At 43.5% G+C, this 14719-nt stretch overlaps 1 protein-coding gene across 3 annotated transcripts in view; it reads left to right on the forward strand.

Annotated features, from left to right (window-relative positions):
* The window catches only part of asic1b (acid-sensing (proton-gated) ion channel 1b), a 143166-nt gene that overhangs the window by 108143 nt on the left and 20304 nt on the right, over positions 1-14719 (forward strand). For 2 of the 3 annotated variants that reach the window (XM_076096848.1, XM_076096846.1), the window contains one exon: positions 13946-14096. In XM_076096848.1, coding sequence (XP_075952963.1) covers positions 13946-14096 — 151 coding nt within the window. Of the gene's footprint in view, positions 1-6712; positions 7325-13945; positions 14097-14719 lie in introns of those variants that run through there. The other variant, XM_076096847.1, reaches the window with a different exon arrangement.

A 14719-nucleotide genomic window follows, 5' to 3' on the forward strand; every position in this document is an offset into this window, starting at 1 on the left:
GCACCCTGATGTTTAGTTCACCGAGCTTGGCCTCCAATGGATTGTTACCACATGCAAGCTATTCACGGTGTTTAAGCATCTGATCTGAAGCTGGTTTGCGCTCATTACAGTAATATTACTATAGTTTATTCTTTAAGGGGTTTCAATGCAGCACAATGTTTCCCAAGGCAGTGCTTTACACGCTAGTTTTAAAACAGCTCAAAGGCTTCACACTGTGCCTACAACGCACTATAGCTTCTCTAATGGACAATCATTGTAAAATGGGTCAACATGGCCTTTTAAAGACACACTAATTTCAGTATTTTTAGACTCACCCACGTCTTATACGTTTGTGCTGATGTTGTACGTATCGGTATCAGACACCAAGGGTAACTGGCCAAGCTTTACACATTGGGAGTGAGAACGGGTAGTTTAGTTATATATCACACATTAGTGACAAAAAAACAAAAGAATCACAATTAGAATCATAAAAACAAAAGTCTTAAATCAATTGAAATATAATAATAGCCATAGCAATCATAGCAACAAACCAAAAAGTGTTGATTTCTGGTTCATTTTGTAGCCGGGAATGGCTGCTCCAGAAATGTTGCACTTCCATAAAGTTGGAGGACCCACATTAGACAAATTACAAACAAAAACCGCCAAAATGGAAGAAGTAGCGGCTGAGACATTCTGACTTTTTGTCCGTATTATGGGTCAAACTTCAAAAACGCTGGTTACTGCATTTCCCATATTGCAACAAGGCTGCGTAGTACTCCTTGTGACAAGTAAACTGAACTTCATGTGTAAAATTGGTGGAGTGTCCCTTGACGTAGCAGCTTCACAGGTTTGGTTGTTTTACAACGGTTTGCAGCACTGATCCTGAAACAGAGACATTGCCAATAGAAATGATCAATTCTTAACATGTGAGCTTTATTGTACTATTTGATCATTAAAAAGCAGTTTAGCATGTTCTACGCATTCGCACACTTTGCCTATGTTGTGTTCTGAGCAGTCAAATTGAAAACCAGGGACTTATATTAACAGCGCTGACACTATGTGGCTCTTAACACTTTTTATGCTCAGAGTGCCGTCACACAATATTCAGCTTTGTCTCAGTGTCGCTGCCTGAAGCTCTCTGTGTTCATATCCTTGCAGTGAGCTCCTGAGCTATACTTCCACCGACTCTCATCTCGTACATCTTGCAGTATTTAATTCAACCTTATAGCCCAGCAGATTGCAGGGCTGTCGGAAAAGTGGCCTCTGTGACACTTGTCCCTTACAGCAGATCATGTACACAATCATCCTCGATTGTTTCTGTAAATCACCACCTGCTCCTCTGTCAGCCCCCGCAGCTACAACACCCTCACCGCTGCTGCTGCTCCCCCATGCCTCCGCCCCGCTTCTCTTCCTTTGCTCTGTCCTCTCGCCACCTCCCTCCCTCCCTCCCTCTGTGCCTGCTCCCTTGTGGATGCTTTTGGCGGCAAACATTCCCAGCGGGAGACGGCGAAGAGACGACATCAGCCAAGAGACGCTGAGAGAATACGAGAGATCACAGACGAGAGGGGAAGAAAGCGGGAGGCAGTGTGGTGAACAAAGGTGTCTGCTTATAAAATGTTAAGACACACAATGGAGAATTGGCAGAAGGAGTGGGATTGTGATGTGTTTTTGTCCTAGCAAACAGGCAGGTGGGCTTTGTACTGTAAAAGTTGAGGGTAAACAGAGGGAAGGGAGGTAATGACGGGGGCAGAAACTAGACTTAACAGATAGCAGGGAAGGAGAGAGGTCAGGAGGGGAGCTTGTTGCTCGCCTTGTGTAGTGTAGTTTGACTCTACACATGTCCTCGCCCCATATCCCGACCCAGAATGACAGTTTGATTAACTGCCGAGTGCCTCGACAACCCAGAGCTCTCGCAAACAAACCCTCTGCCATCAGTGCACGCAGTCAGATGCACAGAGCGATGTGGACCCAAGGTTTGTTTACCCCTCAGCGTCCTCATACACCAGAGAGGGTGTATGAGTTTCCTTTTTCATGTAATGTAAACAATGCACATTTTCGTTGATTTCAGATCTCGGGGGCTGTAATTTCAATCCACAGACTCGGTGTATTTCTTTTTGTAACTATTATATCTTTCCATGAGCATATCCGCAGGCAGATAACATAACGTGACAACACCACAAGCATGTGAATGTAAAGCTGGAGACCTTGGAACAAGAGAAAAGAGAGGCTAGTGAAAAGAGAAAGAAAGGGAAATAGAAGAATAAGGAAATACATACATACACCCATGTGTTTAGCCATAAATACAGTAAAGGTCAGAACTATCCGGCAGGAAGCTCTGTGATGATTTCTCAACTTTCAATTTGCAGCACAAGTTTAAATACTGAAAAAAAAAAAGAAATGCAGCATGACATGTTGCCCTGTGCATGGCACACACTGCGTGCCAAAAGGTGTAATCCTGGCTGGCAGGCTATAGTCGCTGATAAGAAGTGACGTCAAGTGGCAGCTTTTACATTTCTGTGCTCGTCGGTGACATTCATCTTCAGTTGGCTTTTAAGCATTCGCCGCTTCACTTGCTTCACTGATTGAAATTGAAGTTTCTCATTTAGAGCAACTGTCAAAGCAAAAATCCGCTCCAAAAAAAAAAGAAATATAGCCATCAACTGATTACTCTTATTCACATTAGCTCCTAGCGATCAAGCAACTAATTCTCTGTGGTGTTTAATGGCCTGCGATGGAAATTCACGACATCAGTACGCAATGGATACTGACTGTTTGTGGACCGAGAATGTTTTCGTGATTACATCCCTTTTTTCTTTCACTGTGGTGATGCTGACAAGTCTGGACTTTCAAATTGTGTCCATAAATTCACGCAGCACTCTGTGTGTTAATGAAAGTCCCCATCAGCTTTATGTTTATCAGCTCAAGGATTTGTCTCAATAACGTCATTGAAATGACTCTGCGAGAGACAGATTCTCACTGAAATGAGGTTGGGGCTGGCTATGATTATAGTAATGCCATATGTGTATTTCCCTTCAAGGCAACGGCTTTCTGATGCCTGAAATCTTTATTCTTTGAAGAAATAAGTAAACAGATGTTTTAAAGACTCTACGGTTCTGCTATGGAGGCATACACAGCACTGGAAAATCAATAGTCTTTTAGCCAAAGTCTGCATTTTTCTGCGCAGCACTGGTCAAGGAACCAGCTCCTTTTTAATGAGACTTCTTCATTATTTTGTTTTCATTGAATCAGTGAAAGATGAAACAGTGTCTCCATTATATCCATTTGCGTAGTGGTGGTTTGTTTTTAAGGAGCAGTCAATCAAACAGGATATTTATTCACATTTCAGATGCGTAGGTATATTACAAGACTTAAGATATGTCCCCCAGGTCCCCTAACGAATGTCCTTGTTTGCTTTCATAATGGGTTCATTAGTGAAACTCTTCGACCGCAGTTTCATAGCAACGTGCATTTGTTATTCTGTTGTTGTTGCACTTGCTGTTGGATTGTGTTTCTAAAGTCAGTACATCATTATCCCTTCACCCTGACGGATTAGCTTGTTGCTCTGAGCCTCTCCTCCGAAATGTCTCTCTGTTGATGAGCTGGCTCGGGGGGGGAAACGGGGTTGAACAAATGCCGTTAAATGCCAAAAGCGTCAGGATCCATTTCTGGTGTATTCGGACGGAATACTGGAAAATAGGAAAACAGGAAGTTTTGAAATCATCACTGTACTTCCCAAATGTTTAAACTGAATCAGTCGTGTTCTCTCACTTTCTTACACTCCTGTTCTCAGGCACACAGCGGCACACAGCTGCAGTCAATCCAGCACATATTGATTTCCATGGTACAACTCTTGAATATGTACTTTTGGTATCCCACTGTGAAGCCATCGTGGGCCTACAGTTGAGTAACCATTCTCAGTGACGCCTTCGCCCGTTTAAAACATGAGTAATCGCCCAAGTAGAAGACTTGATTGTCCTCGGGGGGGGCGTTATGACGTGTGTGAGAATGCGAGTGAAAAGTATGAGTAAGAAGGCTATATTCAGAAACATGGGGAGAGATTAAACTGCTGCTGGTTGCCTGATCTCATCTGTTAATAGTGCTTGACTCTTCCACTTTCCCTACGACTTACACCAAAGTAGGAAGTGCTCGCAGTCCTGAAATTATAGTTCGCCTTACCACAATCGTTCCCTAACTTAAACCCAATAACACAGCCACAATATTCTCTTAACCTAAAGCCTTACATATACACAGCTATTACAGTGTAACTTCATTACAGCTTGCATCATGTTTTTTTTAACCTATTCGCAACAACCTGACGGAACAAGAAACAGGAGCGGCCAGGTGTTCAGACCACCAGGCACAGCTGTATTAACCTGCCAGTGGAGCCCAGGGCAAAGTTGAGCTGATGACTTCTCTCTCATGTGTAATGTGTTCAGCTCTATGCTGAAGTACTACCTGATCCCCCCCCCTCCAGTGCGCTGTGTGGTAATTTGATTACCACAAAAACACTGGGACCCCGTTCAAGACCTCATGATCAGGTGCTACAGCAAGACCCACCATAAGGCCCTAATTATTGTGCTTTGTGGTGCATATTTTGGAATCAAATTTTAGTCATTTGGACGAACCTTTTGACACACAGTTAAGTTGTCACACCAGGAAGACGTACAGCAAAATGAATCAGCACATCTATGCCAAATATTTGGTGCTAGCTCTGTGACTTAATGACTTTATGTACTTGCAGCGTTGGTTGGTGAACCGCTGCAGCTGGTGAGCTCACCGCTAGTCAGTCACAATAGCTCTCGGAGCTCCTCTCTGTTTACATCACATTTATTCAGCTTACAACAAGTACAACCCCAAAAAGTGCAAGAATCATCAACCTCCTCAAACATGGTGATCGACTTTAAGCGCTGCCTTTAGAGACATTAGTAGACAGAGAAATACGTTTTATTTCCTCTCTACTGTTTACTCCCCCCTGGAAATGTGTTCAACACTGTACACCATTCTTGTTAATAAAAACGTATTGAAACTTATTATATCGTGTGCTTGGTCACTGATAAGGCAATAAGCTCACGCAGTTTATTCTAACGAGCTGTTTGTACCATCGACATGTCTCATAAGCTTTTACTCAGTTTTACTCTGAGGAGGTTAAATAAAAGGTCAACTGGTCAAAGTTCACCAAAGATGAAAAACATGTAGTGCAGATGTTACTAGTAGATTAGTTACGCATGCACAGTTTTCAGTGTATAATGATTGTTTATTACATTTTGGTTGTGGTCACTTTCTGTTTTACCTACAAATATAGATAATCTGGCTCTAGTTGGCTTTTTTAAAACCTGATGTTCTGACCACTGGAAGGACTTTTTTTTTTTTTTCACAAGTCACCATGTTCCCAGATCTCAGCAATTACCCAAGTTGCAAGAAATTAGATTTCTCCTCATTCGTGCTCCCTTTCTCCTCTCCCACGTACACCACCTTCTTCTCACCTCTTTCCCCCCAGTCACACAGTAAACTACACCACACACACGCACAAAAGTAGGAGCAGACCGAGAGAATCAGGCCTGCATGTTGTCCAGCTATTACTTTGGAATGGAACACTGTGTGATGATGACCAACCAAGCATGAACCACCACTTAACCACCACCACCACCCCCCCCCCCCCCCCACACTTGGGGAGAGAGAGAAAGAGACGTCAATAATGCGTTCGAGCCTGTGTCATCCCAGCCAAACTGTGGCACCGCAGGGTCAAACAAATTTTTTGGGATTTGCATTTTATCAGAAGCATCTTGACCCTTTTGTTTTCCCCCCCGAACATTTCACATCTTTCCCCGAAACACGCCAGAGACTTGTGACAGTCGGGAATGTCAACTGGTTTGCCAAAACCGGAGTGTTGCCAAAATGCTAAATGCCCAGTGAATGGTTTTTTTTTTTTCTGATCCGCAATAATTAAGATTCAACTAGTGTAACAGTAATGCAATTGACTACAGTCTCCACAGTGTTGTCCTCTATGATGCAGCGCTCGTTTTTGAGGAAGAATACAAATTGTGAGCCAGGAGGGATTGCCACCATGTGTGTGTGTGTGTGTGTGTGTGTGTGTGTGTGTGCGCGCGTGTGTGTGTGTGTGTGTGCGTGGGTGTGTGGGTGACGGCTTGAAAAGGAAGACAAATGTTCTGCTGAGGCCAATGACTTCATTCAGCAAACAGCACTGAGGAAAGAGAGAGAGAGAGAGAGAGAGAGAGTTTGTGTGTGTGTTGGCTGAGGTTGGAGGTGGGGAAAGTGAGGATCAAGATTGCGAGGCAGAAGACACAAAGGACGTGTAATCGCAATATGACTGTGTGATTTTGACTAAATCCATTCTCTCTGGAGCATTTCTTTCGATTTCTAGGGACTAACTGCTTGTAATTCTTGATGAAATAATCCGTTTGACTCCTGTTGCTGCACAGTCGGGCACTAAATCATTCTGGAGACCCCCTCCCCGGTCAAACCCAGGAAGCTCGTGAGACTAACAAAATACCCCCCCCCATCACCACAAGCTTCTGCTCAGTGCAGCTCTCTCTCTCTCTCTCTCTCTCTCTCTCTCTCTCTCTCTCTCTCTCTCTCTCTCTCTCTCTCTCTCAATCCAAAGTCTATGAGAAACAGCAGCCATCTGCGAGCGCAGAGGCGAGTTTGGGCTCATTCACTCTGACCACAGCGGCACCGATGTTGGAGAAAGCGCGCGCGAGAGCCCCTCTCCAAAATGTGCCAGTGCGACTCAACGGGATCGAAACCGAGACCGGGCTCCCTCGCCGAAGCCGGCAAGCTCTTCCTAAAGCACACCACCCTGCACGGCTTGAGGCACATCTTCCTCAGCGGCTCCTACCCGCGGAGGGTCGCGTGGCTCCTGGCTGTCGTGGCCGCTCTGGCTCTGCTTTTCACCTGGTCCTCGAACCGAGTGCGGTACCTGCTCTCGTCGCCCGTGTACAGCAAGGCGCACATGGTGTACGCCAAGCGGCTCGTCTTCCCCGCCGTCACCATCTGTAACCAGAACCTGCTGCTGCCGCGGCGCATGAAGAAGACGGACATATTCAGCGCGGGGAGGTGGCTGGGGCTGTTCGGGAGGAACTGGCAGGTCTCCCCCGCCGCGCGAGAGGCGCTCACGCCTCTCGGGGATGGAGGAGGGAGCGCGGGCGGTGAAGCGCCCTGGTCCCCGCTGTCTCGGATTCTGGACTTCAACCACTTTCTGCCCCCTCCCGCGGAGTCCCAGCCGTCCATGAGGCAGCTCCTGGACCGGCTGGGACACCAGCTGGAGGAGATGCTGCTGTACTGCCGGTACCAGGGAGAGCTCTGCGGGCCGCGTAATTTCAGCACCGTGAGTGTGTCGCCAAAGTTCAATTCTTTGTTTTAACTCCACCCCACCACCACCACCCCCACCCAACGTGTTGATGCAGCCTTTTCAATTACTGTGCTGAGTCAGGAGGTGTGCCGTTAGTAGTATTGTCTCTGTATCTTGCATGTGTTGCGCGGACGGATATGGACTCGCGAAGTGATTAATGTTCTTTGAACACATGCAGGCATTGCTCTGCACCGTTAATGCGAAGCAGCTCATAATGTAGGCTTGTTTTTGAAATGGCATTGGCCAGTGTTCTACTCTATATTGAGTCTATATATTTATTTTACATAATTGGATTTCGGCTCACACAATGGAAGTGTTGATGTGATATTTGCATTTTAAAAAGATTGTTGGATGGTATATCTGCATACATCAGTTCTTTGGTATTCACTATCACTCATTTACCCCCCCTCCCCCCTCTCTCTCTTTTTGTTTCACTCGTTCGCCCATATAGAAAGTTTTGAGACGCCAAACATGATTAGAAGTCGAGTCATTTCATTGGAGATGACTGCAATCTTCTGCAGCCACCATATGGTCTGAACGGGTCCCTCTCCTCTCGTCCATCGCCGCTGGATCAATGTGTTTACAAACCCATGCTCGCAAGAGACCAATCTGCTCCCTAATGAAGACTTTTGATTCATTTAGCAAGGAACAACAGTTAACGCCGGCCCCTTTGGTAAACTGCAGCCCCATTGATTGCACTCCATCATCGCGTGTGAAAGCAAGCGGTCCTCTCTCTCTCTCTCTCTCTCTCCCACCTCATTACCCAAATTTGTTTTCAGTTAAGTAGATTTTCTTCTGGTGTTTGAAACACAGTTTGATGTTGGGAAATCCGTTGCCGTTTGCAGCATACAGGGTTATTTCATGTTTTGAAGGGAATTGTATAATTTGCTTGCCTCTGTTGCAGCCCCTCAGTCTCTGTGTCATCAAACCACATCCCCAAAAGAATGCATCAAACGGATGCTTTTTTATTTTTCCTTCTTCACAAATATGCAACTCATCTGGAACCTCAAAACAAGTTATCACAGTCAAACACATGTCTTCCTCCCGACATCTTTAGGAACGCTTCATGTAGTGCAGAGGATTTGAAAGGGTGAACAAGCCACAGCAACCTATTTCAGAGATAAACATAATGCCGAGGTTCTGAGTTTTGGGGATATGTGCTCGTGCGTCGATAATCGATGATGCCCTGCATGGCCTCAGGCCGGGCAACAGGAGGTGCCGCCACGAGTCAGACCAATAGAGTCAGTCACACTGGAGAAGTGAGGTGTGGAGAAGGAAGGCGAGCCCGTCTGCATACAATAGGTCTCAGGATGTATTGACTTTTTAGGCAGGAACCCCTCCCCCCCCCCATGTTGCCGAGTTGCTCTTGAAACTCTATAAATTTGGTCCACTGGCCTCATCACTCCATCCCTCGCTGCATGCAGCTGCTTCATCCTTCTGTATCGCTGTTTTAACAACACACATGCTTATTTGTCATCATGCAGGCCTCTCCTCACTCGTAGGTCTCAGACATTGATTTCAACTACAAAATCCATCCGAGAACATGCAGTCAGCTTTAGTCCCCCTGCAGCCTATTGATTGACAGCTTTCCCCTTTAAATCGTTCGAGGCGTTCTAACTGAAGGTGCTTTTTTTGTCGATTTGTGGATGAAATGTTAAGAGAAAACTCCACCCTAAGACTTTACCAGTTAACCTTGCCAAAAACAAATGCTACAGCTACTAGCAACAGTAGTGTTTTTGCTCTTTATCTGATATAAGTAACTGAAGTATAGTTTATGTTTACAGAATGGCTACAATGATGTGTAATCAGAGATGAAGTTTACATCGTCTAAAACAGTAATAACTTGATGAACTTAACGTATTGGTAACTTCCTCTAGACTTGTGAATGTGCAAGGTTGCTTCAACCTGCATCAGTTGATGTTTTTGCACTACTGTTTAGTTAGTTGATTTAATATTATTCTATTTCATTGTATATGTTGTTCATTTGATATTTATTATTTTTACTCTGTTATTTTATTTACCTGTACCGTAATTACTGCTGTAGCGAAAAAATGTCCCGTTGCGGGATTAATAAAGTAACTATCTATCTATCTATCTATCTTTTGGCCACTTGGTGGCAGCACTACAAGTTGTAAACACAACATTGACAACAATATTGCCTATTTGCACATCCAGCAGACACAGAACAACATTGAAATTCATTTGGGGAAATGTATCGGGCCACCTGATGAACGGGAGTCCAGTAATTTGCTCAGTTCTGCTCTACACCACCTCTTGAGGTAAATATCCAACACTTAAGCTGCTAATTGCTCCACCATGTTCACCAGGCACTCGTCACTAACGTTGACAGTGTATTGTTCGGTGCTGGGCATGAAAATCCATCATACCTCCATAATTCTCTGACAACTAGTCAGAGGCATTATTTGGAAAGTGAAGTACAACAGGTGGACAGAATAACCCTAAAATATAATCTCACAATGTCTCATTTCAACGTCCATGTAGCAGCTCTTCTGGGGCTTTTGTCAGTATCACACAGTCCTCAACAGCAAATTGAGTTTGTTCAGTCGCCATCAAACTTCCCATAATTCTTATCACCTCTGGGTTTTGTGTGGTGGAAAAAATCCTATACCCGCTTTGCGTGAGTCGAAAACCAGGTCATCCATATTGCCTTAAAAAAAAGTTGAGGTTCAAAGTTCAATCTTGATTTGGAAAAAAGGAAAAAAACTCCACAAATAACTGAACTTGAGGTGAGATTATTTTTGAGAGGTTTGAGAAGCTTGTTTATTTGTCCTGGATCGTATTACAGCGTAAGATGTACAATGACAGAAAGAGGACCAGAACAGTAAATTGCCACACTTCATTATCTAGTCATTAATTGTTGTATTTGCTGTTGTAAGTTAATTGCATATAACATATATTTAGCATCAGGAAACCCTATTTTTACCTGAGTTGATTCAGTGCCAGGTACGACCCAGACAATCTTTCTTATGTCTCTGTTTTTGTAGCTGTCATAACACATTGCACCGTCTCAGCGCTTGATTTTAAAATCAATGGCTAGGAGGGAAAGTGGTTCCCTGGCAACTTTAAGGAACAGCTTGTGCATCCTTGTCATATTGTCATGTGAGGGATAGCCGAGGGCCATCTCTACAGTCTGGGGTTGTGGGTCTGAATTATTTATCGAAGAGAGACACAGTGACATTTCTACACCCTGCGAGAACGAGAGAGGGTGATGTCTCTCTCAGTGTTTTTCCTCCTGGGTGGGGTCGGTTTAAATATTTAATTTTTGTGTTTACAAGTTCAGAAGATACGGTGGTTCCCACTTTAAATGCAATGTATACGGGGCTCAGCGGGGAGCTGTGCGAGAACCAAATGCAGCACCAGATTTATCTCCTCAGAAAAGCTGCTGAGGCATCACATATATTTGCTCAGTGTGTTTGAGCAACGAGGTTAATGCTAACAAGTTTTAAGTGTTTACCGTCGCTGTGCCGAGCCATTCAATACTGCTCCGATTGCTCCACTTAATTTTGAATGAATTCGTTTTTATTTTGTTTTTGCGATGATTGGGCTTCTGCCTCAAGTAAAAAAAATAAAAAAGGTTGATTTCTTTTCCCGGAAGAGCTCCGGCTGAATTGTGAAAATGTATTTGTGGAAATATTATTGCTGCACAAACACTCCCAACAACACAGAATGAGACAGGCAGGCTGTTCGATCGACACACACCAAGAAGCATGTTGAGTGTGAGCACAAACCTCAAAGCCTGCAGAACACAATGAAGATCCTGACTCCCCCAAGGTCACAAGCTGCTGCTGCTCTTCACTCAGTGCAGCCAGCACAATCTCCTGGTTACCACAGCAACTCTGACGACAGGCCTCCTGCAGTCAATCAACACGTTATCAACACGTACACGCAGGAGGCAGGCAAGGGGCCGCTGCACACGTGCACGCAAATACTGTACACACAAATACTGTACACGCGCTCCCCGCGTGAGCCCACTCATTCATATTCTTGTACGAATGTGTGTCTACACAATTACCAACTCTGTTCTTTTGATGCAAATTTGCCAAACGCTTTTTCTGTTGTGCAGTGCGAGCAGCATATCCTCTTTCACTGAATTTTCACAATTGTCTCCTGAACAATCAGACATTGTAAGCTGTAAAAGTAAGAAATTGACTCAAGAATTGGTTGGTTTTAGATTTTGTTTAAGTAAAGTTGGCTGTTGCAGGGTCTCTTAAGGGGAAATCTCTGCACATAAAAGTCTCAGACACCTTTTCGTCCGCAGGTTTTTGCCCGTCCTCATTGTGCGATATTTTGTGCAGGTGTTGCCTTGATATTGTAACATTTCCCTGCCTTTTTATTCCAAAGAGTAATGATAAACGGTGATCTAATTATGGTGAGAGGCGACTCCGGGCCTGAGGTGGAATTTCGGGGGCATTTTTATTGATGTCTGTATCCTGCTCTGGAGTCGCTGCACATAGGTGGGTGTTGCAGACACTGTTTTGGACGCAGTTTTGCCACTTTCGCGCTTGAAAGGTCACATCTCATATTGTGACCAAATATCAGAAGGCTTTTTATTACATTTCACCACTTTGTGTGTTAAAAGCTCCCATATAACCGCACGCTGGGAGGCAATCCATCGTGATTTCCTTCTCCATTCTTTCCCTGCTCACTTCACTGAACAGGATTCGCAATAATACAAACTTTTTCCTTTGTGAGACATGAGTGCAATTTTTTTTCTGCTCCGTGCATCTGGTGTTTGTGACATTTGAATAATTTGTCACAAAGTGCTAATGTCTGACTCATATGTAATGAACACCTCGTTATGTGTTTCCAAGGCCCGTGCAATATGTTCACCAGGAATAAAACATTTTAGGCAGTCTCAGCAAACAAGAAAAAAACATTTAGTTTGAGTTATCTGTGTTGTGATGAAGTTATTTGTACCGCTATTTCGCGATGAAGCCAAATCTCTATTGCATCTGTTGTATTGTATCTCTAGTAGACAAAGAGTGGAGGACAAAAAGAAGGAGACTTATTTCAGTTATTACTTTTCCGCTCCCGTTGCCATTTCTTCTCTTCGAGCCCCTCCTCCACTTCCTTTTACCATTTCCTCATATGAATGTCACAATGTTGAAGGTTAATTATAAGTTAATTGTGAGCGAGGAAGCTTTGATACAGGGCTCACACAATCATGTGGCTTGACAACAATGTAGAGGAAGGTTTTTATTTTGGATTCTGGCCATGGCTTTTTTCAATTCCTAATGTCTATGATTCGATTATACATCCATTAGATCGCTGGCAATCATGTCTTTGCCAATAGATCAGTTTTTCTCTGCTGCGCTCTGTAGTAGCTCTCCAGTACTACCGTTCAGTGTGTTCCTGATCCACTACTAATAAGACAGGAAACTCTCCAGGCATGTAATCTGAAGGCAGGTATAGTTAGGATTTGACGAGGCTGCACCACGCTCATTGAACTCCAAGTTGCATCTGCAGATTTGTGTCATACTGTGGAAATTAAAAGTGGCACTGGAGCATGTTTCGCTCGCTTCATCTGGCCTCTTCTTTTTTTTTTTTCAAGATGCTTTGAATGCAGAGAAAAAGAGTCGTCTGTGATTATTTGTTTAGAGCTGAAGCAATTAGTCGACTTCAGGCAGAAATGCCCTAAACTCACTGACAACATTTTATGGTTTTGTTAGTTTTCTATTATAAATAACTGGATATTTTATGATTTTTATCTGTTAGGTGTATAAAGCAAGATATTTATTTACATCAACTTGGGTATTTGGTAAGCATTTGTTTTATTAAGTCTGACATTTTTTATGAACCACTCAATTCATTTTTGAAAATAATTGACAGATTGATCCATAATATAAATAACTGTTAGTTGCCGCCCAAGATCTGGTAATTATTAGGGCTGAAATATAACATTTTTTTTCATGATCAATCGATCTGCCACAATGTCACAAAATAGTAAACCAGTTCCCATTTTGCTTTAAAAAATGACTTGTAATGATTTTGTAATAGTTGCTGTTTAATTTTCTGTCAACTGACTAATTGATTAATTGACTAATTGCTTCAGCTCTAATGATAATCATCGCTCCGTACTTAAAAACAGAAATCATTACCATCTCTTTAATGTGAACAGCCTGTAGAGTTCTGGGAGGAACTTCAATCATCTTTTTGCAAGATTTACTTTAATGCCAGAAGTCATTGTTGTTGTTGTTGTGTGAGGATATCCCACTCTGAAATATAAGTCATGTCATATTCACTCAAGCACACACTGTATCATGCAGCACTGAGAGGGGTGAAGGCTCAGTTTGTCAACAGCATCTCAACGCCGAGACCTCTGAGGTCTGCGGCTGACAGCGTAACGAGAACCGGGTAACTGTCACGGTGCTTCTCAGCTGCTTCTGAAACAACCCCCTGCTGTGCACAACCTTCCAGCTCCACTTTTTTTTTAAAGAGTTTTAACGCTCACAGATGCACACTGAGATTTTTACTTCACGGTCAGAACTGAGGTGCAGCCTCAACGTTGCCTTTCTCTCCTTGTCGTCACGTTGTGACCAGGTATCACTAAAACCACTGTTTCTTTGTGTGTTTCAGATATTCACACGCTATGGGAAGTGCTACACCTTTAATTCAGGCCAAGATGGACAACCCCTCTTGGTGACGACGAAGGGTGGGATGGGCAACGGCCTGGAACTGATGTTGGATATCCAGCAGGATGAATACTTGCCTGTATGGGGAGAGACTGGTAAGCTTACCTCGAGGATGCATCACACACCCCTCTCCCAGTTCTGAAGACCTCAGCTAAAACCACACGATTGTTGTTTGTGTTTGCCCTTAAGTGAGGACTCTGAGTTCAAAAGAGATTTTTTTTTATTTTATTTTTTTTGACCAATTAAAGACCAAAGTAACTGGTTATTTTCAGTGTTGGTGCTCTAAGAGATCTCAGGGGAAAGAAACTATCACAGGGATTCCTCTCTAATCCCTGAGCTGGAGGCCTGACTAGGCTGTTGTATAGTTGTGTTGCACTATTGATGTAACTGTGAAACCCTAAATCCATTTAGTGTGGTGAACATGCATACATGAGCCCAAGCAGGTTAAAGATACGTTTTATTGGTCGCAGATTTATGGTAAGTTATGCGCCTGAAATATGAAATGTTCTCCACACTTTCATTAACTATGAGTGATGATCCTGAAATACACACGCTCTGATCATTTGAAATGCACTGTGTCCACGGGATTGTTATCGACCAATCTGTATAAAGACAGATGGATATTGATCAGGAAAAGTTTATGTCATTCTAGTATAAATGTATCACTTGTCAGTTAGGCTTCAAGTCCACATGAATCAAACAAGAGCAGAACACTTTG

Source organism: Anarhichas minor, unplaced genomic scaffold (assembly GCF_050575085.1).
Source record: "Anarhichas minor isolate MPS153535 unplaced genomic scaffold, ASM5057508v1 ptg000023l, whole genome shotgun sequence".
Taxonomy (NCBI): Eukaryota; Metazoa; Chordata; class Actinopteri; order Perciformes; family Anarhichadidae; genus Anarhichas; species Anarhichas minor.